Raw genomic sequence first — 26,521 nt, 5'->3', positions numbered from 1 at the left:
AGTCAGGACTATCACAGATCCACATTTCTCAGACTTAAAAAGCAGAACATTATGTGACTCTTACTGCATTTGTCTGCACCATTAGATGCTTCCCAAGCTCTGCCAGTAGAAGATATCATCTTTTGGCTTCCAGGGGTCCAGATGGCAGAATAGTTCCTCTCCTCTGTAGCTCTCCCTTCTGGAGAAGCTACACAACAAGGTGAAAGTAATAAGGAGTTCAGGAATTGCACTTCCACTTGGCCATTTATGGACCACCTAAACCAGGTGGTCTTGCTCACCTTCCTGTATGCCACCTTATAAAAGAGGCAAAATATTTCCCTGCATTAGCTGCTACATCCCTACTAGCGATTCTGATTATCAATAAAATAATTTTCCACATGTAAAGATTGAAGCTATGTATTTGTTATCAGCCTTTACCTAAGATTTTCCATTCAGAGTTTCTTCTCTATCCCTAGATTTCTTGTATTTAATCTATATCTTGAAATCTACCTCTACACATAGAAGTTCTTTGATTCAGTGACTATAGATAGTGCATTGAATAGGGTTAAGCACATTTTTAAAAGTTTACACAGTAAAACCAGCTGCTGAGTTAAATCTTGAGAGGGACTGGGCATGTCTAGTTCCTCTCCTAGCAGTGCTGTTGGTAAGTAAAAAGCATGTCTGGGATTTGAATGATTATACTGAGACTCGTAAAGCCTCAGCAGTTTTAGGGGATGGAGGATCTAGAAAGTGTGGATGTCTGAAACACGTCAGTATGATGAGTGCACACTGTAAAAAAAGAGGGAAAAGGAGTTCAGAGAGATGCTAACAGCATCTTTGCATGTAGCATGTTTTAGAGCTGTAGACGTGCAGCTGTCACAAACCTTTGAACATTTCAGTATTCAGTAAGTCACATGGAAACAGTTGATTATTTGCAAAAGTGTTTATAGAGCTTTATACAGACAGATCTTAAAATTTTACCTCAAGATTATCACTTTTGTAAACACTAGACTTGAACATATATAGTTGTACTGGTCAACAGGACATGAAAGGTGAATGCCTGTAGAACAATGTTGACCTGAGCCAAGCGCCTTAAACGAAGGCAAGCTCTGTCTTTGAAGCTGTCTGATGTACATACAGGATACAGTTTTGTTCTGAGAGCTGCTATATAATCAGGCTTGTCTTGTATTCATTTTATTTTTTGCAGCAAAACGCTGTTTCACATTTGTCCTTTGATTTGTTATGGGGCAAACATTCAGTCTGGGAAGCAGCTTGCCAGGTTGGAGAGGGAATGGAGGAGAAGGAAGGAGTTGCCTCCCATAGCAGGGACTGCAAAAAGACTGGAAGCAAGAGGGGGAAATAACAATCTTTATCCTTAATTTAGTGAGTTCTTAGTATCAACTACATTTCTCAATTTTTGGCATTTTTATGATCAGATTTTCAGTAGGAAACTTCAGGGTTTAAGCATCAAAAAGGTTTTTTAAATATAACTGTCACTCACTGCAAACTCAGCACTTAATTACTGTGAAATGTTCTGAAGACTCTGAACTCCAAAATGGAGTTGATGTACCCAGTAAAGGTCCAGCAGATGAGGAGTGGTTGTTTTTATTGAAAAAATTATAACAATAAATTATTAATAAAATATAAAGATAAAATGGTGATAAAATAATAAAATGGAATTCAGAATATTCTCTGGGCAATTCATTGACTTTTTTCTGAAAAAAATTGAATGAGTTGTTTTTTCATTGTTTAGAATTTATTCTAGTCACTGGGAAGTTGTGCTTTTTTTAAAACTGTAAATCAAAGGAAAAAGAAATTCTCCACAGATGTTGTATGTGTTTGATGTATTAGACACATTTTTGCAGTCTACTGCTTGAAACCTAGGGAATTCATTAACTCACAAGTTGCTGCCAAGGAGGGAAGCGGTCACATTTCCTGAGCTAGTGTGCCTGTCCCCCAGCTGGGGGATGTGGTAGGGCAGTCTTTGTCCTCCCTTGTATTTGGCTGGCTCTGGAGAAAGGGGGATTTCTTCAAACTGAAGGGCTGTTCCTGTTTCTCCCCTGACAGCATCTGTTATTTAATTAACCTGCTAAAGTCTATAGCTGGCTCTGTTTCCCATCGTGCAGCCAGAGATGATGACAGATGAGAGCTGGTGCTCTGCATCAGTCCCGGAGACCCTGTCCCACATCACTGAAGTCACTGGCTTTAGCAAAAACTTCAAAGAGAGAGGGACAAGACCCACAGCTTTGGGAAAGAAGCAGAGTTACCACCTTTCACCCTCAGGAAAGAAAAGCACTCGCCTAAGTACCACTCACCCTGCAAGGGACCTCTCGGCATATTTTTGGACACATCTGTCTCAGCAGGGCACTGCTGGATTGACTTCAACAGCGAGACCAGGGTAATGAGCCTGGGCACCAGTCAAGTGGGTTTCTTTGAGGATATTAATGCCACTCCTCCCAATTAGCTAAGGAAAGCAAAGCAAATGATCACTTAAAATGGCAGTACAGTGTGGCAAGAGATGACCAAATCTCATTTGCATTTAGTGTCTTGCAATAAGAAAGAGTCAGTGAAATATCATCTCCCTGGATTTCCCTACTACTGTTCTCCAGAAAGAGGCTCCACCCAGGGGAGCTTGAGCCTTCTCTGTGGCCATCCTGACCCAACAGGCTTTAGCATCGCTTGGGGATTTGAGCTGAAAGGTGTAACTGTGTGAATGATGGAAAACCTCATATGTATACTTCAGTGGGGAACTAATTGAAAAACCCTAAGTGAGAAGGTTGTGGTCATTTATAAAAGATACGGGCATCACTGCCATCACAGACTGCCTCCTGTTATTCCTGGGACAGATTACTTAAACTCGCTGTGGCTTCATTTCTTCCTCCACCAAAATTGAAGCTCGTTCAGAATTTAATGGGCCTCAGGATAATAACATATATATAACCCTGAGCTATAGTCTGTGACCCTCACCAGTACCTGAATGGGATTTCAGATGTTGCTTTTGATCTATAAAATGCTAAAAGGTTTGCTTGTGAGACAGTCCCCCCATCTCTGTGATGTGCTGCTGGCATGGCAGTCCCTGGAGAGGCACTGAGTGGAGCAGTGTGCTTGCACCAGGGAGGATTCACCTCCCTCCTTGTTGGAAATCTCTTGCTTACAAATTCCTTCCTCCTCTGGATCAGTGAGGGGTTAAGAGAAATTGCTGGGTTCACATTACAGAAGAATTGCTGTCAAAAACCATTGTAGAGGATTCTGAGAGGCAGAGATGGGTTTTATTTCTTTGTTGTTGCTTGAATTGCAACAAGTAAATGTAAGAAATACCAGCCACTATAAACTTTCTGAGATACAATCACCTATCAGCTAACATTGACCTTGTCGAGCACAGAGGTACCTGCTACCATTCGCTTTTCCTTTTGATTCTATTAACAATGTTTCAGCCTATGTCACTATTTTCTGAACTGAAGGTTCAATATTTGAAGTAAGCTGGAACAAGGCATTTCCTTCTGATAAGTGCGTTCAAAAGAATAATTTCAACATTTACTGTTTAATGTACTAGGATTAAAGGTGTAGTAATCCACTCAAGTAAGCCAAAGGGTGTTAAACAAACAACCAAGTTTGCACTAATTTGTAGGAAACTACAGGAGGGCTCTGAGAGTGAGAAGATTGCTGTCTGATATTGGTTTTTTGTTAAAAAATACAAGTCTTTTGTCTAATGATGAACAGCACTGATTTCCAGGGGGAGGGATTAATAGATGACATTTACATTCATTCAGGTATTAAAGGCTGATTAAAAAAAAAAAAATCAAAGGAGTGTATACTGGTAAAACTGCTAAAGGTTGCTGGTTTTATTTCAGATCAGAAGAAGAGTGCATGAATCCAAAGTTCATCTGCTTTTTTTCAAACAGATGTGTCTGCCTACTAGAAAATAACACCTTTCTCTAAAAGCTTCATTTTGCTTATTAAAACATAGCATTTTTCCTTCAGGTTCTATTTTCTTTTAGATCTGTAATGGATAATGGAATAACATTAGATCTGTAATCAGGTAGTGGAATAACATTGATTTACAATCGCTGTGATCCAGCTCCTCCTTTAAAAATGCAAATAATTCCTCTGGTACTGTTCTCATGAAGAATAACAGTAGTACATACATGGACCCTCATAGTAAATACAAAGTCAGCCGTGACTCAAGCAAAGGCCAGCTCCAATGTTTTCATTGGCATTAATTCTAATTACTCAGTGGCATACTTTTGGGTTTTCTTTTTTATATTCCATGTTGCCATGGTGAAACACATGGCAGATGTATTTCTCAGTCTGTTAGCACCTTGCAATGAGACATTAACATGTGTTACTCTTTATCTCCCCTGTGTCTTTCTGGTAGGAATTATGTCTGACCACCAGTTTGGAAACCAGTTCATGTGCAGCGTGGTTGCATCACATGTGAGCCATCTCCCGACTACAAACCTCAGTTTTGTGTGGATTGCTCCACCTGCGGGGACGGGCTGTGTCAACTTCATGTACGTATACACACAATGCCTATGAGAAGATAATCGCTTTGGAGATAATGAAATGATCTAACCTCCTTGCAGTAGGACCTTATGTCTGGATCAAGGACATTGAGTTCTTCCCGGCTGAAGAGTTTTTGTGCATCTTAGGACTTTATATTTCAAAGCATTTAGGAAGGAGGTAGTGTTTTGTAACATAGCGTGTTATCAGAGAAATAACATACAAGTGCATCAAGCCTAGCATTTCAATAGAAATCGATTCCTCTTAGTTATTAATCATATTATTGATCCTTTAAGTAGACAGCACATTTGCATTGACCAAATTTTTTATCTATTGCATTTAATAAGAGTTAGAACATCACACAGATGTATTATTCAGATTGTAAACATCAACATAAAGTAGAAGTATTTGAGAGTAGTCACACTCAAGTATTTACTTTTCCTAATAATAAACACTTTAACTTCTGCTAAATTCAGCTAGTTTACAATCTGGAAAAAGACAAGAGGTTATCCTTATTGGGTTTTTTTGTAATTTGTTTTAAAGACAACAATATAGCGCCAACAAAATACACAGCTTAACATGTATTATTAGAATATATATTACTATATTTTACTTTGAAGTTATCTCTAATTATTTGTCCCAAAATTTTGGTAGATCACATTTGAGGGAGCAAATACACCTAGCGTAGAGTTGAAAGTAGAAAATATTTCAAGTTTGACCTGTTCATGGAGAAAAAGTCAGACTGCTCCCTAATTAGATAAGCGAGCAGTTGTAACATTTTAGTGTGTGAGACTTTTTCTGTGTTCCTGTGACTGTCCTGTTTGTCAAAACAAATCTTCCTCTGAGTATTATTCCCTTTCTACCTATACTGGGAAGCTGCAGGTAAGTGCCCCACATAATCAAGTTATTTTACTATTTAACATGTTGTAAAAAATAAAAAGCGAGGGACTTCTTTGAAAACATAAGTTGCTGATGGTGAACACAGTACCTGTTGATTGATCGATCTGTGCCTTTGGAATTTCCCTTTTCCTACGTAATGCACATTTTTTTGCCTATACTGTTTCAGTATGTTATTTATTAGCTGCAATGACAATGTCAAGACATTTTTATTTCTAGCTTTCTTTTCCCTCTAAATGTCTAACAGTAAATTGGGAAAAAAATTAGTTTTGATGAGTGTTAACTCAGTTAACTCATCAAACAGTTGATGAGCTGTTTATAATATTTAAGATTCCCATTCACTACTTGACAAAAGTCAAATTTGATGAAATATTTGAGGAAATACTGTCACTGTTTTACTGAAATTCTGTGTCAGAAAAGTTAGCCTCATAAAATCATTGTATATGCCTTGAGGAAATATGTCAGCTATGTTTTTTCTGTTGAAAAGCTGTGAATTTTATACTACCTTTAATTCCTCTCTAAAAATAGTTTCCTTTGTTGATCAAGTTGTAGCAGCTAAATTTTGTTCTTTGAGCTGCCCGAGAAAAATGAGAAATGAGATGTACATTTCTGCATATGTTTGCTTACTCCCATTCTTTCTTGAATTTTTGTTTTTCCTGGTATTAAGAAATAATGATTGGTCCAGCTTGCACACTGACTGTGAATGTATTTATTTATATGAGATATGACCCTCCATTGCAAGTTTTGAGGTCAGTTTATAAATATTCATTTTCCTGTGACTGATTTTTTTTTTCCCCCATGGTTTTGTATTGGGATTTTTTGTTCATGTTTGTCATTGTTGAAGAAGAGCTGACAAATAGCTTGACAAATACTACTATGCTGATTCCCATTTCAGTAAGATTAAAGGGACATTTTCTAAGACAATGAGTGCTTGCCTATCTTGAAATCAGTGGAAGGTTCATCAGTGGCTTCAGTGGAAACAGAGTTAGGTCAGCACCGAACGGTTTTGGAAATCCAACCTATAATACCCTGTTTGTATAAGCCATGACACACCTCTTCAAAAATGGTGGTGTTTGCACTATGTTAGTAAAGTCCTTAACCATGCTGCAGTGTGCAGAACGTACATAGCAGAAATCTGAATTTATTCTTGACTATGTAATTTGCAGCATGGATTCCACCTATGTATGTCAGCAGTTCAGGTGGAGAGGCACCAAAACTGCTTTCCCTTGCTCTCCATGAGACTGGCAGGGCTGAGTGGTGTGACCCCGCACTGACGAGCCCAGCAGCACAGCTGCTCCCAGGGTCCCTGGCCCAGGTGCCCGTCAGTCTCAGTGGCTTTACAGACTGCCTCACCCCATTGGTATAAGGATGCTCCATGGGTCATACTAGTTTGTCTCTGAGGATGAGCAAAACAATGCAGTTATATCAGTTTGGTGTCATGTAGGACAACTTCAGACAAGAATGGAAAGGCTGAGCTCCTCCAAAGTTGCTGTTTACTCCAGGATCACACTCGGCTTCAGGACTTCTGGGTAAATGTGATCATCACTTGAAGGAAACGAAGGGAGGAGGAATTTGTTTTACCTCTAACCCTCCTCCTCATTTTTTCTTCAGCTGCCCACACTTTCTTGCCTCAGCTGTTATTTCCCCTGCCTACTAAATCACAAGTTGCAGTAAACAAAGCTATTTTTTTGGTGCAGTGTTAGTCTGCCTGTTTTACGCAGTTCTCTGACTTCAGGATTTCCAGAGAGTTCCAAGGCTCTGCCTTGTTCATCTCCATTTGCTCCTCTATACCAAATAATTAACTCAAACAAGATTTTTTAACACTTGAGACTAACTACCAGTCTAGTTGAAATTTAAAATAAATTAATTTTGAGTTTAATTAAATATAAATTAAAAATATTTACAAAAGGTACTTGAATTTATAGGCTCTGACAACAGTGCAATATAGGTAAGAGCTTCCTATGCTGTTTGTTGCCAATATGACTATGATTCAAATTAGGTCATTAGTCTTTGGCTCTCTGGGGATGGATAATAAGGTTATTAATTAGCACTAACTTTGGTGTGCCATTTTTGCAGTGCATTTTTCCTCCCTAGACAATTCTTGGGAGGAACTGGACAAAGGTCACCAGGCAAATATCCCACAGGCCAGTGCACGGTTAGCTTTTATTAACTACACATACTGTTGACCTCCTCTGGCTTCCACTGGGAGAATGGACATGACACAGGGAAGCTGTCATCCTATAGACATTATGGGCAAAATTCCTTTTTGCTTCATCCATGCTTTGCTTTGCTTCATCATGCTTCTAGAGCTCAGTCCTGAAAAAGGCTGAACCCCTAAGAAAGAAGATCTGTGTGCTGATGTTGTCAGTCTGTCCCCCATAGCTCTTGTACCCATTGGTAACCAAACAAACGTGTCAAGGGGGTTGAGGTATCAAGATACTAAGTTCCATAAAAATCAGCAGCCAGGTAGAGCTTTTATACCAGTAAATTCAGACATTCCCAGTGACAGTCCTGCCTGTTACAACGTGATTGTCTATAAACAGCCAGAAATTCTGGCATAAATTTGGCAGTTTCCAGCTACCAGCTCACTATGAGTTTCCCAGGCATGGCTAAGGAGGGTAGCTTCTGGCCACAGTTAGTTTACTAAAACAGCCAGTGCTGGACACCCAAAGCATTGCTGCTGTTGCAGGAATGGAGGACTAGCAAAGGTTTCATCCTCTGAGATGAGGGGAACTGGGAATGCTGTGGGGAGGCATGTGGGGCTCAGTTCCACAGGGGGCCCCAGCAAGGAAGATGGGCTTATTCCTGGGGATGGGAGATGCAGGGATACAGTAAACTGGGATTCACGCCTTGTACAGCAGCTTGCCAGCACAACACTCAGTTTCTTTTCTTCCCCACTGGAAGATTCCTCATCTCTACAACTTAATGTAGTCCAGTTATTTGCACCGTGTGCAGGGATGTGTCACTGCCAGATCTGAATGTAATGTTGCCTAATGGAGCCATGCATCTTTCCTTGGTTCAGCGTTTGACTCAGCAAGCCTTCTCCCCGATTTCTTTGGGCCAAGGATGGTGCAGAGCCCTGCGCTCCATGGGGGGAGGTGGCTGGAGCCAATCTGCTTCTATGCAAAATCATGCAATGGCCATTGTTTTTACACTGATCATGTGCAAACTGTTACTTATTCTGTCGTCTTTTTTTTTTTTTTTCTTTTTTTGTCAAACTACCTTATTATGGTTAATAAATAAATATTTAAAAGTACCCCTTTATAAAATACACTTCTAAGAGAAACACAGAAATCTGTTGGTGTCTCTGTAGTACATCTCAGTGTAATCCTTCAGTATTTTTCACCATAGATACCTCCATATGAGTTGAGGAAATAAAAGCTAAAATGCATAATTTCTTGCAGAATAGTTTTCTTAGCAGTAATTTAGGACTTTTTTAAACAGGTGTTGAGCACCAGGGGCTCCTAAGCAAGTTACCAGGATCTGTAAATGCTCTTTACCACCAAAAAATAGTAGGTCCTCCTTTAAACTAACAAGTGATTTCTCTGATTGTGTGCAAATTTGTGAGACTTTATCTTCATAATCCTTCAGCTAGGTTTCACTGTTTGTAATTTCTGCTCTAAGCTCACACTAACCTAGTTAAAGCTCAGCCTGTCAGGGGGGATAATAATGGCTGTTAAGCAGGGTGGCATGCTGGGTTACATCTTAGGTTGTTAAGCCTGTTGTTTTATAGATGGCTGAACTCACTAGGCTGTTAAAGTGATAAAGCTGACCTAAATTGCAAAAGCATATTGTGTTTTGACCATCAGCATGGTTTATTGCAGAAGTTCCAGCTACTGTATGAAATAGGTTGCTACAGAAATTACTTTGGAAAATAAGTATTTTTCTTATACAACCATTTTTGTTAGTCATTGAACAGGTGTCTTATAATTATGATTGTGTCTATACATATATTCGCTATAACCTGTATTAACAGTGGGCTAGACTTCCGTAGTGCTGTCTGCCTGAGTCTGTAGGCAGTATCTAATAACCCATATAAGAGATGTGACCCATCACAACTGATCTTAGAATTTCATACATTGAAAAGTCTTTGAAAGTAGTAAAAGGCCCAATCGTATATTATTTGATGCCTAATTAGCCCAGCTTATGGTACAAACAGCTAAGAGGGAACAGGAGTAGCTGTGGCGGTGTCCCCTGGCGGTGTCCCCCTATGAAGACAGAGGTAGAAGAGCTGTGGTTGCTGAGGCAGGGCACAGCCACATCACTTCTCCTGAAGCAGGAGCAACTGGTTCTTAGCACAGCTCCAGGAAAATAGTTTGGGACTGAATGCTGAGGCAGACAGCTGAACTATTGAAAGAAACTTGGAAGAAACTTTCAAGAAAGGAGATGTGATTTTCATTGAAAGCATGTCTTTTCTCATAATCACCTAATGATACAACTGGGAAATTTGGAGTACCCTGTTCCAGAACTGGTCTTTTCATGTCCATGTGTTTAAGCCTGTTTCTAGGAACTGGCAACTGTGTTAATGTTTGAACTTGAAATATCATCCTGAACAAACACTACAGAACATAAAGACTGTGATTGAGAGAATTGGTTACCTATTTAAAGTATTTATAGAAAAGCTACGATAATAATTATGGAAATATTGAATAAACATCCAAGAAGATTACATGGTTTGCTATATTAGTCCTCTAGCCAGGATGGGAAAGGGCTATGTTGTCTGAAGTCACCACATTTCCCTGGTAAACCACTTAGCTAAACTGTCATTTAAGACACTGTTTACTGTTGTTTGAAGGAAATATAGAGAATTATCTTCAAGATCAAGTACACAATTATGTTTACTCTATACACAATGATAATACAAATATTAAAACTGGAAAGTAAACAAAAAATAGTAAATATCCGAACTAATGTCCCTTAGGTCCCTTGTATTTATATATAGTCACTCAACTCTTAATTATATGGTCATATAAGTTTTTATCCCTCATGTTCTTTAGATGAAACAGAATTGTACAATGAAATATATTGTTCATTGCAGTCATTTGAAGAGTCTGTCATAATGCACATGGAAACCTTAATGTATAGACAGCCTTGGCTTTGGGGTTCTGTGAAGCACCAGCTCCCTGCTTCAGTTAAGTGCTGCCCTTCTCTTCCTACTCTTTATTGTAAGGTAAGAGTGAAGCAGGATATTTCTTACCACTCTTTTTGATACCGATGTGGACTCTGTTTGAGACAAGGGTTGTACAGGCACCAAATAAGATACAGTACTTGTTTACAGTCAGGGTAATTCTGACATTAGCCCAGTGTTGCAGTTGTTTTATTTTTCCATATTGCTTATAACTTATGCCTTGTGGAAAAAAATAAATCATCAGTAATAGTTCCTTGTTGGTGTGTCAGTTTAGTGGAACTATGAAGAAAAATTACTCCTTTGCTTGGTTTTCCACTTCCCTGGGTAGAGGCATTGTTGTACCGTCAATCAGCATTATGTGTAACATTCTGAAAATCACAAGCCAATATTTGATTCAGATCTTGGCTCTGCTTTCATGTCCCATTTTGATGTGGTGCCCAGATTACCTCCTTCATCTTCTGTGTTTGTTAATTTTCCAGTGAAATGCAAACACTGTACATGGAATCATTGTGGCTCCTCTAAGTATGACCCCAAGCAGCATAGACTCAACCGACTGTGCAGAATTAGATTTAGCTTGTCTATTAGTTTTGACTGAGTTTTGTCTATTTTGTGTGGTGGTAAAGCAAACAGAGATGACCAATGAGGAATTCTGGGTGTTTTCATAAACTTTGTTAGCAGAAGATGGTATCACAAAGTGTACTGTGATAGTGAGTATTCAAAGGTTTTCAGAGCAAAGGAAGAAAACCATGAAGGAGGAAGGAAGGTGGTTGCGCCTGATGTTCCACTTCTCAAAGGGATTTTCAGTTGTTCTCAACTGGAGATAGGATATGTCATTGTCTCCAGGTAAATATTTATGTGTGAGCTGTGTGTTTATAACTCCCTTGAGAGTTAATGGGGCTGCAGTCTCGTTCCATAGACATCTAGGGCCTGACATTCAGTTCTACACCTGGAGAGAGGTACCTGCAGGTCTAGAAGGTCTCTGTAGCTCTACTAGTTTCCTTAGGACATTCAAAATTATTTTAGATATATTTAGGCATCTGAATCAAGCCCTAGATCCCCACTGACCAAAATGGATCATTAGCGACCTAGCTGCCATGTAGACTTTTATATAGGCACCTATCTTAAGCTCTTTTAAATCTGGATCTGAATCCCACTCACACAGACTCAGCTGCCTAAACACAGGCACCTTTTGCCAAATCATGAAAATTAATTTTTCATCCCCACCACCCTCAACAGTCAGAATGCTCAATAAGCGGGCTGCTCAAGAGTTGAAACCTGCTGAAGGATATGAATAAAGAAGGCAACTTTGTAAAGATCATAAAATCTTGAATTTTTTTTCCTTTTTCCTTGGAGGTAAAGGCTGTTGTCTAATGTTCTCTTAGATGTCTGATACTCCTACTAAAAGCCCACTTTAATGAGAGGAATGCTCAGTTTTAAACATTCTTTCCAAGTTTGCAGACAACTGGCCATTTGCTATTTTAGGCTCCTCATGCTGTGTAGGTGCAAGAAAAGCAGAACCAACAAAGCTGGGAAGAATGGGTATGTGAACATTTATTAAAAATAAAAGCACATGAAAATTCTATTGATAAGTTAGCTGGGCTTAATTCAAAAGATGAGCAAAAAGCATAAAATGCTGCTTTCATCAACATTGTGTAATGTCAGAATAGAAACTGCAAGATGATACAATATTAGGATGGTTTCTTCGTATGATACAAATTTAATATATCACATACTTGTATAATAGCAGAAGGCAGCTCAATATAGCCTTTGGCTACTCTGTTAAGATTTTGGCGTGGTTCCATATAGGACTCTGGCACCTCCTGCATGAAATAAAATGAAATTCAGTCATTTTCTACTGATATTATCTAAATAATAAAACAATCATAGTGAGAATTACTTCCCTTCTTACAAATGTTCATTTGGCAATTCTAGAAGCAAAGATTAGATTTTACTTTCTTCTCTTTCTGAGCAACGTACCCACTATTTTTGTGCATGAGACCATCAATTCACAATCCGCAGTACAGTTATCAGTAGTTATGTTTAAAGTTCTCTCTTGAACTTTGTTTTTCTCTCTCTGAAATTTAGCCTCAGGATTATTTTTCAGAACATATTTTAATTCACCAACAACATAAATCTTTGTTTCATTCAAAGAGGTCCTTTGTCTTCCCCTTTTCTCAAGATGGTTTAATTTTGAAAACATTACTAAACTATAAAATATATTACACACACTCCAACAGTTTGCTTCCACTAGGAGGTTTTTCTGTGTAACAGAGGAATTGAATGAAATATCTTTTGGCTGCTAGTAAATGATTGATAGCAAACCTTTCAAAATGACATCCTAGAAAAAGTATGCTTAATGAAATAGGCAAGAAATAGTTTTTGTGAATTCTTTTACAAATGTTGATGATATGAAGAGTGAGCAATAAACATACATGGAACCATTCTGTAGGGGTAAACATATACACAAAAAACCCCGCAAGTGCAGGCAAAAGCAGAGGACAGTTGTAAGAGGTATTTTAGGAAGCTGAATTTCAGTACTGCAGACAAGCCCATACAACTGGACACTGTGTCCACATGGAAGCCCTTTGTAGCTCTGGAATGTCCCCCTGCTTGACTGAGAGAGTCTGATCATTTCAATGCTATTTCTCAAGTGGATAATGCAGCAAGTGTCCAGTGCATGAATGAGTTTGAGATAAGTGTATTGTCTGTATACTTCTTTGAGAAGCACTTGACTTATTGCAAGGGACTATTACTAAATAACTTTGTGAAGAGCTCAATACTGTAGGATGCTGAGCGCTGGCCTTGATCCAGCAGAGCAATCATGCGTGTCCATGCTGTCATCAAAAGCAACAAACAACACTTTTTGTATTTTTTAAAATTCATGCCTTCAGATTACTTGTTTGGAATTTTGCTTTGTACACAGCTGAGGACATATAAGGAACCTCTGTCCATATTCTGAGTTAAAACAAGTTAACTTAATTTTCTTGTCTTCTTTGTTTGGATGAACTTTAAGGGTAATTTACAAAGTATTACGTAGACATGCAGTAATATTCAGCACAACTTCATGTATGTGTATAAAATGTGAAACCTTGGATATGATGAATGTGAAAATCCAATAAGACAAAAAAAATTTCTCCCTTTTTCTATACTATGGTGGTCTCACATGTAATTCTAGCAAAAGTTTAAAAACAAAAAAGAAAGAAACCTTATATTTGAAGATATAAAAAACATTAGAGCAGCTTTTTCTGCCCACATGCTGGGAAAATTTGGATTTGACTAGTCAGAATGACCATGACCTCAAACGAGCTGACATAATGAACTTTAAACATCTATCACAATTATTGTTTAAACTGTACTTAACAATAGGGTGTATCCCTCCCTTTTCAGCTTGAGAAACTCAAATCTATTATCAATATTTAGATAGTTCTTATCTGTGGATATAGAATGAAATAGATTTCAATCTGTTTATAATTATAAATTATAAAATAGTATTATGTATAAAATATTACAGAATAAATAATAAAATTTAATAACCTTTCTATAACCTCAGTATATACATTATATAAATGTCATCAAAATGGAATTGTGTTAGGAAAATATTTGATAGTATCTGTCTTTATCTGATTTTTTTACAGTATTCTCAAATGACAGTTAATTCTTTTTATGTTATTCAGAATGCAAGCATTGCTTATATGCAGTGGTCTGTATATGTTCATGAACTTTGTCCTCCAGAGCTAAAGACCCCTGAGATCAAGAGAGCTCCAAAGCTTGCAGAGGTTTCTGACACAATCATATTTGGCAGGTAAAAGAGAAAATACACAGAGGTAAATGAAATAGTTAATAATTCTTTTGCTTTGTTTTTCTTCCATTCTTGACATTAGAGAGGTTTAAACCAGAATGTTTTAATAGCTCTCTCTCCCTTTCTCCACTGTCTTGCACTATTTGTCCTCTGGAAAAATGGAAGTAATTCCTGAAAGACTCATGAATGAGAGACTCATTCCTGAATCCAGTGCGGCATGTCTGTCTTGTCTCCTTTTCTCTTATGGCCTAGAATACATCCTTTTAGAAAATCCCCTTGGTTAGAGGCACCATCATCAGCATCGCCAGATGCGCACAGCCACCCCCAGGTGAGCATCCTCCCTCCTCCACCGTGGCAACATGGTCCTTTCAGGCAGTAGCCCACATAGGGTCCATCCATGTGATGAGAGAGCCATCATATTTTAACAGGTGTCTTCTGATGGCCTTCACAACAATGCATTGGAATTTTCTGTCCAGTGTGGAAGTAAAAAAGGTCATCTGAGAGATGCACAACATTAACTTTCAGAATTAATAACTGGTGCATCCATTTGCCAAGCCATCATATCTGCCTTAATAGCCCTGTTAAAAGGCCAGGATGGCTGTATTAAACAAAGTATTACATTACTTGCGTCTTACTAAGTGTGATTACTCAGGCTGTGACTGGGACATATTGGTGGGCCTGTGAGCTGTTTGGGGCACAGAGCGCACCACAGCAGGAGATTTTGGTCCAGCCGACTTCTGCACAGCAGCTGCTCAGCAGTTCCTGGTGGGCAGCAGCTCAGTCATGGGAGCAGAAGTCTCAGACAGGGATCGGGGTGGCACCTGCTCTGATAATGAGGACATAGTGATGTTGTAATGGTGGATGCCATAGTGACTTCATAATCACAGGGTCATCATAGCAGCTCACAGTGAGTTCTGTTCCATTCTGTTGTGATACAAAAGAGTTATCACCTAGGAGAAGGCTTGGAGATCCTAGACTAATTCAAATAATAATAAATTTTATTTTAAGAGCAAATTATTGAAGTATTTCACATGTCATTTTCTGGTTCTTGTTGCTGATTAATGGCTGTTCTCATAACATATATTTTACAGATACAATATCACTGTAACATTATGAAACAGGGTTTTCCTAACATGGCATTTTTTTCCTTATTGCTCTCAAGTGGCTTAGATCTTTTAGTTCTTATTAGAAATGTAACAAATGTAGCATTTTCTCTGATAGCCTTCCAAATATCCCTCTTAGCTCAACATAAGCTATTTAGCCCAAGTAGTAATCTACATTTACTTGAGACATTTTCTGTGAAAAATGTATTTCTGAAGTCTTAAACAGTAAGCAGGTCTCCAGCAATGTCTATGATTTCCCACCCAAGTAGGGAAGAATATAAAATAATTTAAAATAGCAAGTTTGAAGAAACAAATAATGGAAGACAGTCAATCTCTTTGTCCTTTTTTCCAGTACATCACTAGTTTGAGGTCAAATTTTGCTCACATATGACACATCAGTTACAGTTAGGAGCCAAAAACATACTCCATAAACTCACCCAGTTCCTATCAGCATTAGTGTTTATGCAAAGGATTATCACTGATATGAACAAATTACTTTGCAGAACCTACTTACACATTCAAAGAGCAATGTCCTAAACATCCTAAAATACAAAAGATAAACAGCAGAAATGCTTCTGATCAGTATCACAGACTGTTTTGCAAAGCAGTGAAGATGTTAGGGCCATAATTTGAACGATGGTTTTAACAAGCAAATAGAGAGAGAATATGAGTTAAGCTGCATAAAGCCTTTCTTCTAAATCCAGATGTAGGCATTAACTCACATATTTGAGATGGCACGCTTATTTGCTAAGTGTAAAGATGGTTAGAAAAAGGCTTTCCTGACTGAGGATAAAAGCTGGAGTACTCTTTAATTTTGGTTACTGCCAAGCTTATTTCAACAACCACAATAGTTATTTGGCTCCATACCAAAAAGTGGCAATACAGTACTTACATGTCTATGGATCAAAATTAGATGAAAAATTGCTGTTTCTCATCTCCAAAGCCATTTGCTGCACATTTTATAGGCCTCAAGATGCCTTTTGTAATATGTGATAACAGAGCCAACTGAAGCATCTGCCTGGGAAGAGATTACTTTAATTATGGACTCAATGTCCTATTTTCTGCAAGTGTTCCCCAGAGAATTTCTTACTGCTGGATAAGAGGTGTTATGATGCACATTAAAAACTACAAGTCAAACAAAAGAGGTTGTAAAAGTGAGACAAGGACACTCATATAGTCTCCAGTCTTGTATTCAGTAGCTAAAAAAATCACCCTGAAATCTGATGTTAACTTTTTAATTAATCTAACATCTATCTGTTAAAATAATTTTCCAATAATGTAGAGAAAAAATGAATGCTAAAAAGACTTATCCTTTTTTCCTAATCCTATTGTTTTATAAAACTGATTGATCTATAAAAGTCTTTAATAAACATGTTTTCCTTTTAATTTTTTCAACATAGTAGTAGTTACTAATGAAGTAATGTGAAAAATGCAGCGAAGAGGTTTCTTGTTAGCTTCTATTTTTGTAACATGCAAAGTTTCTTGTCATTAAGAATTCTTTTGCCTTCCGCTGTAGTATCATTGATCACAATTAACTCACTTGATATTAAAGTGGATGTGCTGTATGCTCCTATAGAAATTCTGTGTAAATCACCATTGATTTAGCACAGTTTAATGGCTACTTAAAATATTTATCATTCTCTCTTCATCAATTAGAAGAAAGCCTAGAGATCTTCATTAGCAGCTGTTGCAATGATGAGCTAAAAGTTTTTCTTTACACAAAATATGATGGAAGAACTGTAAAGATGGCTTGAAGATGCTGTGACAGCATGTGAGGTACTGGGAAACTTCTCTAGAATTTGTAAGATTGCCAAAATTAAAAGGGAAAATGACATCTCCAGAAGATACTGAGGTTTAAAAAAACCCCTAAACTATTTGAACTGCATTTAAATTAGAGGACCATATCTGATAATATTTGGGAATATTGCCTCTATGATCCTGCTCAATTATTAGAAAGGCTTATTCTCTTAAAACAGTAGAGTGAAAGCAATACTTATCCTCTATAAATAAGATCAACTAACATCGGGGATTTTTCAGTTTGCTAATTTTATAGTAACTGTCTTTACTGAAGCAAAACCAAGCCTGAAAAGGATGTTACCCAGCCAGTACTTCCCTGTCTGAGTAAAGGTAATATGGAGATTTCAGAGCTTAGCAAATGGAATAATTTAGCTAGCCATGCAGCAAACAGCCCCAGGAGGAGCTCCTCTCCTGGGGGAACTGAGTGTGTCGAGTAGGGGTCACACATGTCTCTTCTTCATGGTTTCCAACACCATTTCAGGTGCCTGGGAAATACCTGCCCCAAGCCTGGCCTCTGCTGTCGCATAACCTAAGCTTGTAAACCTGGTCACAGCATGATGTGCTGGTGACTGTGACTCAAAGATCCCTGGTCTGCATCTGTGGGATTGAATTTGGGTTTGGAGGTGGTAGCACCTGTTCTGTCTGGGCTGTGGGTATGCTCATCAACTCACACGATGTAAGCTTTTGGTAGTAGATGGAGAAAGCTGAAATACTGAAGGTGGCTTTTTTGTGGAGCCATCCTGGGCTAGGAGGAGCTGGATCTCAGCTCTCTGCTGTGTACAACATGGTGTGACATCCTGAAGTCTGTGGGCTGGATCAGGTACCTGTGCAGAGACACGTAGACTCCACCCCCATGGAAGAATTAAGGATTAAGACCTAGATCCCTTGTCTGTCTGCGAGGCTTTTCCTCGTTGATTTTTTTCCTGATTCCTTCCAGTGACTGTAACAAGCTGTGCAGTGCCACGGTTTGATGGAAGGTTTTAGCTTATAAGTGAGTGGGAAAAACCCTTTCCTACGAAGGGAGATCCCTGGACCAAGGTGGGAACTGAATCAGTATCAACCAATCCAGGCTTGCTGCATGACCTTTTGGTCTGTTACTGAAAAGATGGAGAAAAAGGTCACTAAATGCCATACTTAACTGAAGTGACTGAGGCCACTTTGCTTGGAGCTGGATTCAGGACATTGTTGAGAGGTAGAGTGCAGGAGCATGGCTGGTCAGACATCAGTGTCCCTTCTGGGAATTTGAGAGAGACCCTCTGCCTTCATCAGGCTGTGGAACTACATGTACCTGAGTCTGTAGGCCTAGAAAACTTGCAGTGAGGCAACCTGGTGCCTCTGGAGCTGGGCTCTCTGGGCTGCAGTCCTAGGCTCACGTGCCCTACATACCACCAGATCTCCTTGCGTGCAGCACTCGAGTCATGCTGAAAGTCATGCAAAATTTCAACCATGATGTCTGCAAGGACAAACATTTCAGCTGTGACGCTTTACCTTGCCAGCAGCCATGAAATCTGTTTGGGTATTTTCCTGCTTGCCAGGGAGATCCAACCTTTCCCTTGGGTGAAGTGCCCAGCATTGGAGCTACTGTCCCTTCGCTCCTAGAGCTGGCACTGTTCTGCAGGTCACTGATGTTCTTAACCAGAGCTTTGTGTTTTAAATAGTATGGGCAATTAGGTCATTGTTCCAATTATCCATGTGCAAATTGTTGTCTTTTTTGTTTCAAGGAATCTATTTTGGAGTGACCTCCATACAAAAAGGTTTCTAAGAGTCTGGACTTCTGTTGTTCCTTAACATTATGAAAATATCATTAATTCAGAGAATGATGTTGTGTGTCTCCCAGTGGCTTTGAGCAATGGGTTTCTTACTCTGTGGAGCCTTTAATTTGTATGGGGATTTTTTTTTTTTTTTTTTCTGTTTCTTCTCAGCAAACAAGAGTCCCAGAGTCAAGTGAGTAAAGGAATGGAAAAAACAGCTCTGCTTCTGAGTTGTTCTTTGTACTATCAGCTCACGTCCCTGTCCAGGTCACTTAGCCTGGCTGCAACAGTCACTGTTGGGAGGTGTCTGCCCATCTGGACAGGAGGCAATAACTGCTCTGTGGTGGCTCCTGACTCCTCCACCAGCAGAGATCTGCAGCTTGGATTGCCAGGGGAAGGTAGGAAATGGTGTCCCAATCCCCTCTCCTTCCTTGAAAAGCCATGTGAAGTGTCCTTTGACTGGGAACCACTAATTCAGTGCTGTAAGCAGTTTTTGCTGACAGATGAGGAACATGGGCTTTATTTCTTATGGGGGGAGAGCAAATAAATCTGAAGTCGACAATGATAGTGTCTTTGTTCTGAAGTACATTGAGAATACATTCCATTTTTTTAGCCCATGCAAGGATTTCAGTACCTTTTACTAGGAAATATGAAATGTGTTCTTACAAATATTTCTCTCTGTATGGCATTTTCCTTAAGATATCATTTTCTCTTCTTTTTTTTTTCCCCACTCCCCAAATAATGCACAGAACATCCTTGTCAGTCCTTTATCCTTCTTATGAGGCTCATTTGTAGCTCTCCTGTGATAGTAACATACCTTGCAATAGTGACAGATTTCACAATCCTGGCAGCACACTGTGGTTGCTATAAGTCATGCTTCAGAAAAGTGCAAATTTTTTAATGTTAACTTTCTGAAAATGAATACATTCCTCATGTGTCTGTTAGTACATTTATTTCTGCCTTTAAAGAGATGACCATTGTGATAGTGAAGCCAAATTTAAATCTAACTTTGCAGTGCCATATGGCACAGCCTGTAGACACTAAGACTCTGGGAGTTCATGCCTGAGGTTGCCAGACTGATGTGGTGGATAAGTAGATTGTCATCAAAGTCATTAGTTTCAGTGCATATAGGTTGTACTTGGCCTTTTTTGTTGTTAAGCTTTTAAGGGTTGATCTTTTAATGCTTTGTTGTGATGCAAAAACAAAGCATCTCAGGAGGACACTTTATGGTTACAAACTGTTAGTATGTTTTAGCTGAATGAAATAAAAATAACATAAAGATTCCACTCTTGTTACAGCTTAGAATATGTCAGGGATATTTATTTACATTTGTAAAGATATTTCCATGGCTGATTTATAACCCACCAAGTATCTAAGCAGTAGCTAGGATTACTGTTTGTGATTATGTTTGGAGCTCTGGAATACTTTTGGCTGCAAGTCCCCATGGACTAGGAGAAGAAATCACAAAATAAATTAAAATCAGAAACAAGTATTTCTGAGGTTGACAGATGTTGTGTAATTGGACTATAGGATGACTATCACATTTTTCAATAAAGGTAGTTTTGTTGCAGTAGTTTAGTTTGGTAAAGATGGTTTATTTGCACCTGCAGCTCATGGCTCTCAATCTATATCTGTCTCATAGGTAGTTAAGCTGGATTTCAAAGTTGGATTTTGTCCTGGTTTTGGCAGCAGGACTCTTCTGGTCCATAATGTGACTTGGAATGTGAATTCCCAGATGGAGGTATCAGGGAGTGCCAAAGCCAAGACAAAGTAGTTAACCCTTCCCAGTGATGATCCCTTTTATGTGGGAGCTGGTCCTGGAGCTGCACATAGCTGGAACCTCTAAGGGTTGTGGCACATGTCCTGGGGCTCTCAGCTGCATGGAGGTTGAGCAGCCAGTGGCAGAGGGAAAGGGAGGGTTACAAACCTCAGATGAAACATGAATGTTAAGCCAAGTGTATGAAGTTTTCATGATCTACATTAGATTTTCAGATAGTAAAAAAATCACAGGGCAAGTGACGCTCCGCTTTTGCCAGTGCTGGAAGGTTTGCACTACTCTGTTTAGCATTGCTTTAAACTTTCAGATTATATTTGAAAAATGAATACACAGACTTTTAATAAACCTTGTTTCTTTTTTTGTTTAAATTGGCAAAATAATAATGTTATTAGGACTTATTCTTTGTGTGAAATTGTGAGCGCAGAATACATTTCATGGTTGATTTATGACCCCCCTGAAAATACGGTTTATAATGAAATTCTGACAGACTCTTAACAAAATTAGCATAACAAATAGCAATGTAATAATACCTTTCATGCCTGTGCATTCCTGCAGATTTACTCTCACTAGGCACTTGCCAAAGGCCAAGAGCACTTCCAGCCACGGCTGAGCAGCACACCGCAGAGAATGCACCCGCAGAAAGTTGACTGCCTGCTGCACGAGTGTGAAGTTATGCATTCAGAGAGTCTGTATGGGTGAGGTTAAATCAGCAGTAGTGTTACCAAAATAGCATCAAACTAAGAATAGCTGTCTTCAGCTACAGAGTGATTGCTGGTCTACTAAGGCAAAACATGAAAAGTGTAACTTTTGCTGCTGACAGTACTTAATTTCAGGGTTTTGTTAGAATTAGGAAACATAGCTGAGATGGTAGCTAGAAAACCAGTAATGAATTGGGCTGTCATTGTTCATATAAGAAGTCTATATTTATCTTAATATTTTAAAGCTTTATTTTGATGAATTTTACAGTTGAGCTGGGTCTCTACAGACTGAACTCCTGACGTTTTACCTGTATCTAATGCTTGTAATATATAAGATTAGTTTCTTTGGGAACATTTCCTTTTTGTATAGAATAACCTGTGCCAAAACTGGGTCAGACTCAGGATTTTTTATGTGGAAAAGGCTGGGCTATGGCCGTCTCAGATTTAATGTACACCAGTGGTTTGCCACTAGGAATTTTGAGGGCATTATACTGACCTCAATCTGCTCACGTAACCACTGAAACAAATTAAAAGAGCAAAAGTACTCTGCAGCTGTTAGTATGTAAAGGACTGTTGGAGGCTGTTGAAATAAAAAGCAAGGGGAAGACCTACAGTGAGTAGCATAATCTTTGGTCCCCCAACAACTGATATGCAGTTATGGCTAGATGAAGCAAATTTTAGCACTGAAGTTCATATATGTAGAGTATAATTACATTTTTATTCTAAAAACATAGTTAAAACAATGTTAGACTAAGTGGTTTCTTTTCAAAGGAAAAGTTAAAATGGGAGATATAATTCTAGATGGGATAGTTAGAAAGAACTGTTTACTGTGTTTCCCATTGGCAAATTTTTAAGATTATTTTGGGAAATACAAAAATGGGTAGGAACAGAAAAAGCAATCTGGGAACTAAAAAGGAGGAGTGAGCTTGTGGTGAGACAACAAAGCTTGTGGGGCTACAGGTTAAGCTAGGCCTGGGAAGAGTTTGTGCAGAAAGTGAGCACCCTGCCTACAGAAATTTTGGAAAAAGTAGAAACCATTGAGTGACAACTTCATTATTCTTCCAGACCTGTTTTGTTTCATTGGCATGTCTACGCCTCTGGTAATCCTCAAGTCTCCACTATCAAAATGTCAGGTTAGGAACTAACTCAGTACTGGACATCACTGGTTTACTGGGGAGAGGAGAAGAGGTGGAGGAGCCAAAACAGTTTGGGGAAGCCCAAACCAAGGCTTGACACAGATTGTGTTGTAATAATTCAAACTATTTTGTTTCTTTTTTTTTTTTTTTTTTTTTTTTTAAGCACTGTTTGGTAACTAAGATAAAAAGTGATCACGAAAAGATCTTATAATGTGTATGAAATTGGGACAGCGTCCATCTCCTGCACTGTCTCAGCCCTAAGCTTTCTCATTGTGGTTTTTAACAGCAGAATTTGTCCTTTGTGTTAAGAAATGTATGAAGGAATAAAAGAGCCACCCTGAGTGCAGTAGAGTACAAATTGTCAGACTGCTATTTTCCCCTTTTTTTGACTAGCCAGGTTAAGTATCCTTGAAAGACCAATACTTGGGCTTCAGCTGGCATGGTCGGGTGCATGGTCCATTAACCAGATTCCTTAGGCTTACAACCTTGCTCTTTTGAGCACAATTGTTTTTCTCTGACCGTGTCCTCTGTAGCAATTAGCAGATCCAATAAGGAGGGAGAGATGTTTGTGCACAACTTCATCTGAGGGACTTCCCTGTTGGGGTCATATGTCAGGAATGCTGCAGTTTCTGGGGAAGCAAACATCTTCTTTTGTGGTTGTTACATCCGTGACACCACTCATGACCTACACAACAGGGTCATAATCCAGTTTACAGTTGCTACCTCACAAATTGTACAGCATATGAAATTGCATCTCTAAAGGATTCAAAAACTTATAACCAATAAGTATAATTGAAGGTGGTTTTACTATTTCTCAGACACAGACAAAAAGATATAGAACTCATGCTGAGTAATGGCAGAAAAGCCAACACCTGAAATTAAATTCCCTAACATAGTAGAAAGTAGGTCATAAGAAACAAATTAGCTGGTTTCCCTGCCAAAGACTCTCAACCTTAACAACTCTTAACTATATGTAATTTCAGATGATTTGTAAATTAATCCTTCATTGCCCTCTATTTTAATTTTCTGAAGGAAAATGTTTCCTAATCTCTGTTAGACCAGATTCTGCTATTTTAAATCGCATTGCACAGGATGGTACTGCATGAGTGGTGTGCCTCAACAAGTGTAGTGTGAGTATTTGTGTACACACGTGACACACGTGAGATCTTCTCATGAGATAAGGTGCTGATAATTCAAAGCGAGTGAGCTCTCAGGACCTGGGTCTTCATATTTAGTTGAAGAACTGCAGCAGCACTTCTAGTTGTTGGATAGTTGCCTATGCAGTCAAGTCAGTAACTCATAGAAGCAGATGGATAATTCCGAAATGCAGGTACTGGAAGCAGTTTGGCACGCTGCATTGTTGGACTGTCTATAATGTCAAGGATGACATAGCTGCAATATTTTCTTTGCAATTTGCCTTTTTTTTTTTTTTTTTAAAGAAAGAAGGTCTAATGCAAACCCAGTCTGATATATATGGTGGGATTTGACAAAATTTCTTGGTCAGAAGTTTCACATTTTTACCAGAAATGGCAGGTATTTATAATTTGCTGCATAAGTAGTTTAAGTATTTTAGCATAATTTAGAGTAAATTAATGGCTTGTTATTTATTGCCTCATGCTCTATAGGAGTGATTTATAAAGCCATGCTCTGCACAGCTTGTTACTTTGTATTCTCTGTGTTAGATGTATCATCAATATCATTAAATGAATTCACAGTGACATTGCTCTAGAACTATGGTTTTTGATACAAGGGTAATGGAACATAAATCAAGAATTATGTTTAATTCATAAGAGGCACCAATCTCTCATTTAGATGTAGTCTGGGCTAGAAGGTGTCAAAAATATGCTTTACAATAACTCTTCTGATTGCATTTCAGACCCTCTCTATATGTCCTTATGTTCTGTGTGAGAATAATATATAGCAGTACAGTGCAGTTTGTCAAGTGAATAACATTTGTGGTTTTATTTATTTGGGTGCAAATGGTATCATTATTTTTACCACAAGCCAAAAAGGAATATATTTACATTAATATAATTAAAATTATTCTTAAGGGAATTTATAAATTTAAAGATAAGTCTTGCCTATTCTGTGCAATAAATACTATTGTTGATTATTTAAATTACGCTTTAAAATTCTAATACTTACTAGTATTTTTAACTGTTAGTTTTACTTCTCTTCCTGCAGAAATATAAATAAACCTTCATTTTAGTCTTTCTTTACTTACCTCTTTAAATTCCTCTTGAATTAGTGAGTTGAAATCCAGAGTATTGAAAAGCCTGTAAGAATATTTATCTAGTAGCTGTTTAGTTTTTATTAATTTTATGTAAATATTTCTGTCCCCTTTAACTTTGGTAAAAAAATTATTCTTACAAAGCCTAAATTTAGCATCATCACTGGCTTGAAAATGTGCCTTTACCTCAATATTATTCCAAGTGTATATGAACTCTTGACAGTATCATTCACATATAATGGTAATTTTGAAGCAAGAAGATTTGACTCTTCGTGCTGCTGATGCAGTTTATTAGAAGTGGTGTTAATTATGCAAGTTCTGTGGATGACTCCAAGGCTGTCATTTGCTAGAAGTTTGTTCATTGCCTAGCTGCAAGAAGTGGGACATGTTCTTTTTGACATTTCTTGGAGTTACCAAAATAGTCATCACGGATTTTAAATGTATGACTGGAAGAAGTTACATTTATGGGAGAATACTAATGTTTACACCTAAATCAAAACTAGAAAAAAACCATGTTTTGTGAAAATGAAGGAATACTTTTTGTTCACTATTTTAAACTTTTGTTGTCAGTAGAAACAAAGTGCTATAAAACAAATAGCATATCACTGGACAAGGAGAGAAATCAGACTTCAGGCTCCTTATGTCACAATTTCCATGCCCTGTCCTGTGTTAATATAAATTTTGGATAAGCATGGATCAATGCAGAAAAGAGTTGTACCCCCTGTATTCCTCACTGCAGCTTGCTAACACTGCTGCCTGTCCTTGGTCTGAAGCGATGGAGGCTGGCCACATCCCGTGGCCCCCCTGACTCACTGATGCTGGAGCTGTGCTGCCCAGGCAGTGGGGGCAGCGATTCTCTTCCTTGCAGCCTGTGGCATATGGCAAGTGGAAGCATGGTGGTGGTAGGAAGTCTGGAAGATGGTTTTATTTTTCCTTCCTAAATGACTTTTCTTTTTAAAATTATCACAAAGTAAATCCTACATTGTAATTAAAGATATGAAAACTTAAAGAAAATATTTTATCTGCTCCAAGTCATGCTTTTATTGTTTCATTTGACAAAAATTTCAGAGTGTCTGGATTTCTTTCTGAGATGCAAAGGAAGCATATTTCAGAGTCCTGAAATTACTCCCAAAATGGCATTTCTATTCTCTTTACAGGCCTGACTAAAAGGGTAGGGCCACAAAGAATCAAAAGCTAAAAGCTTTATTAACAGACAATATTTGACCTTTCACTAAGATCAGAAGAACATTTGTGTTAGAATGAGGGAAAAATAAATTTAAATATATGATAAAATTTTGTACACAAAGCTGGAAGAGATTTTTTTTCATTAAAAATTGGAAGGGAACTCTTTGGCTTAACATATTTTTACTTTGGTTTTGCAATTCGAAATTCTGTCCAATTTTTAAACAAGATTTAGACACTCTTCTAGAACAAAAAGCATCTATGTGTGAAAATCAGAAATTCTCATTATTATTTTATTGGTCCCAAATCTTTCAAAAATGCTTTATCATGAACACCTCATTGGCTCCTCCTCTCCCCTGCAGTGATGGCTTGTTGGCCACCTGACATCTAGCAGCCTTTCCTCCCACTGTTGTGCTGGGTGATGTTAAGGATGTGACTGGTGAGTTTTGGGAAGGTGTGTGGACCCTGAGGGATTCCTTGGTGTCATAGGAGGTTGTGGCCCACAGATTTCGAGGTCTTCCTTACAGCACCGTGGACATCCTCT

The 26,521-nt window shown here is 38.4% G+C and overlaps 1 protein-coding gene across 2 annotated transcripts in view; it reads left to right on the top strand.

The window, feature by feature from the left end:
* The window catches only part of RELN (reelin), a 295,992-nt gene that overhangs the window by 80,104 nt on the left and 189,367 nt on the right, over window positions 1-26,521 (top strand). For both annotated transcript variants that reach the window (XM_074869921.1, XM_074869920.1), the window contains exon 3: window positions 4,355-4,490. In XM_074869921.1, coding sequence (XP_074726022.1) covers window positions 4,355-4,490 — 136 coding nt within the window. The remainder of the gene's footprint in view (window positions 1-4,354; window positions 4,491-26,521) is intronic.

Source organism: Strix uralensis, chromosome 5, assembly GCF_047716275.1.
Source record: "Strix uralensis isolate ZFMK-TIS-50842 chromosome 5, bStrUra1, whole genome shotgun sequence".
Taxonomy (NCBI): domain Eukaryota; kingdom Metazoa; phylum Chordata; class Aves; order Strigiformes; family Strigidae; genus Strix; species Strix uralensis.
The sequence above is the reverse complement of the archived record's forward strand: the minus strand, read 5'-3'. Positions and strand labels throughout refer to the sequence as shown.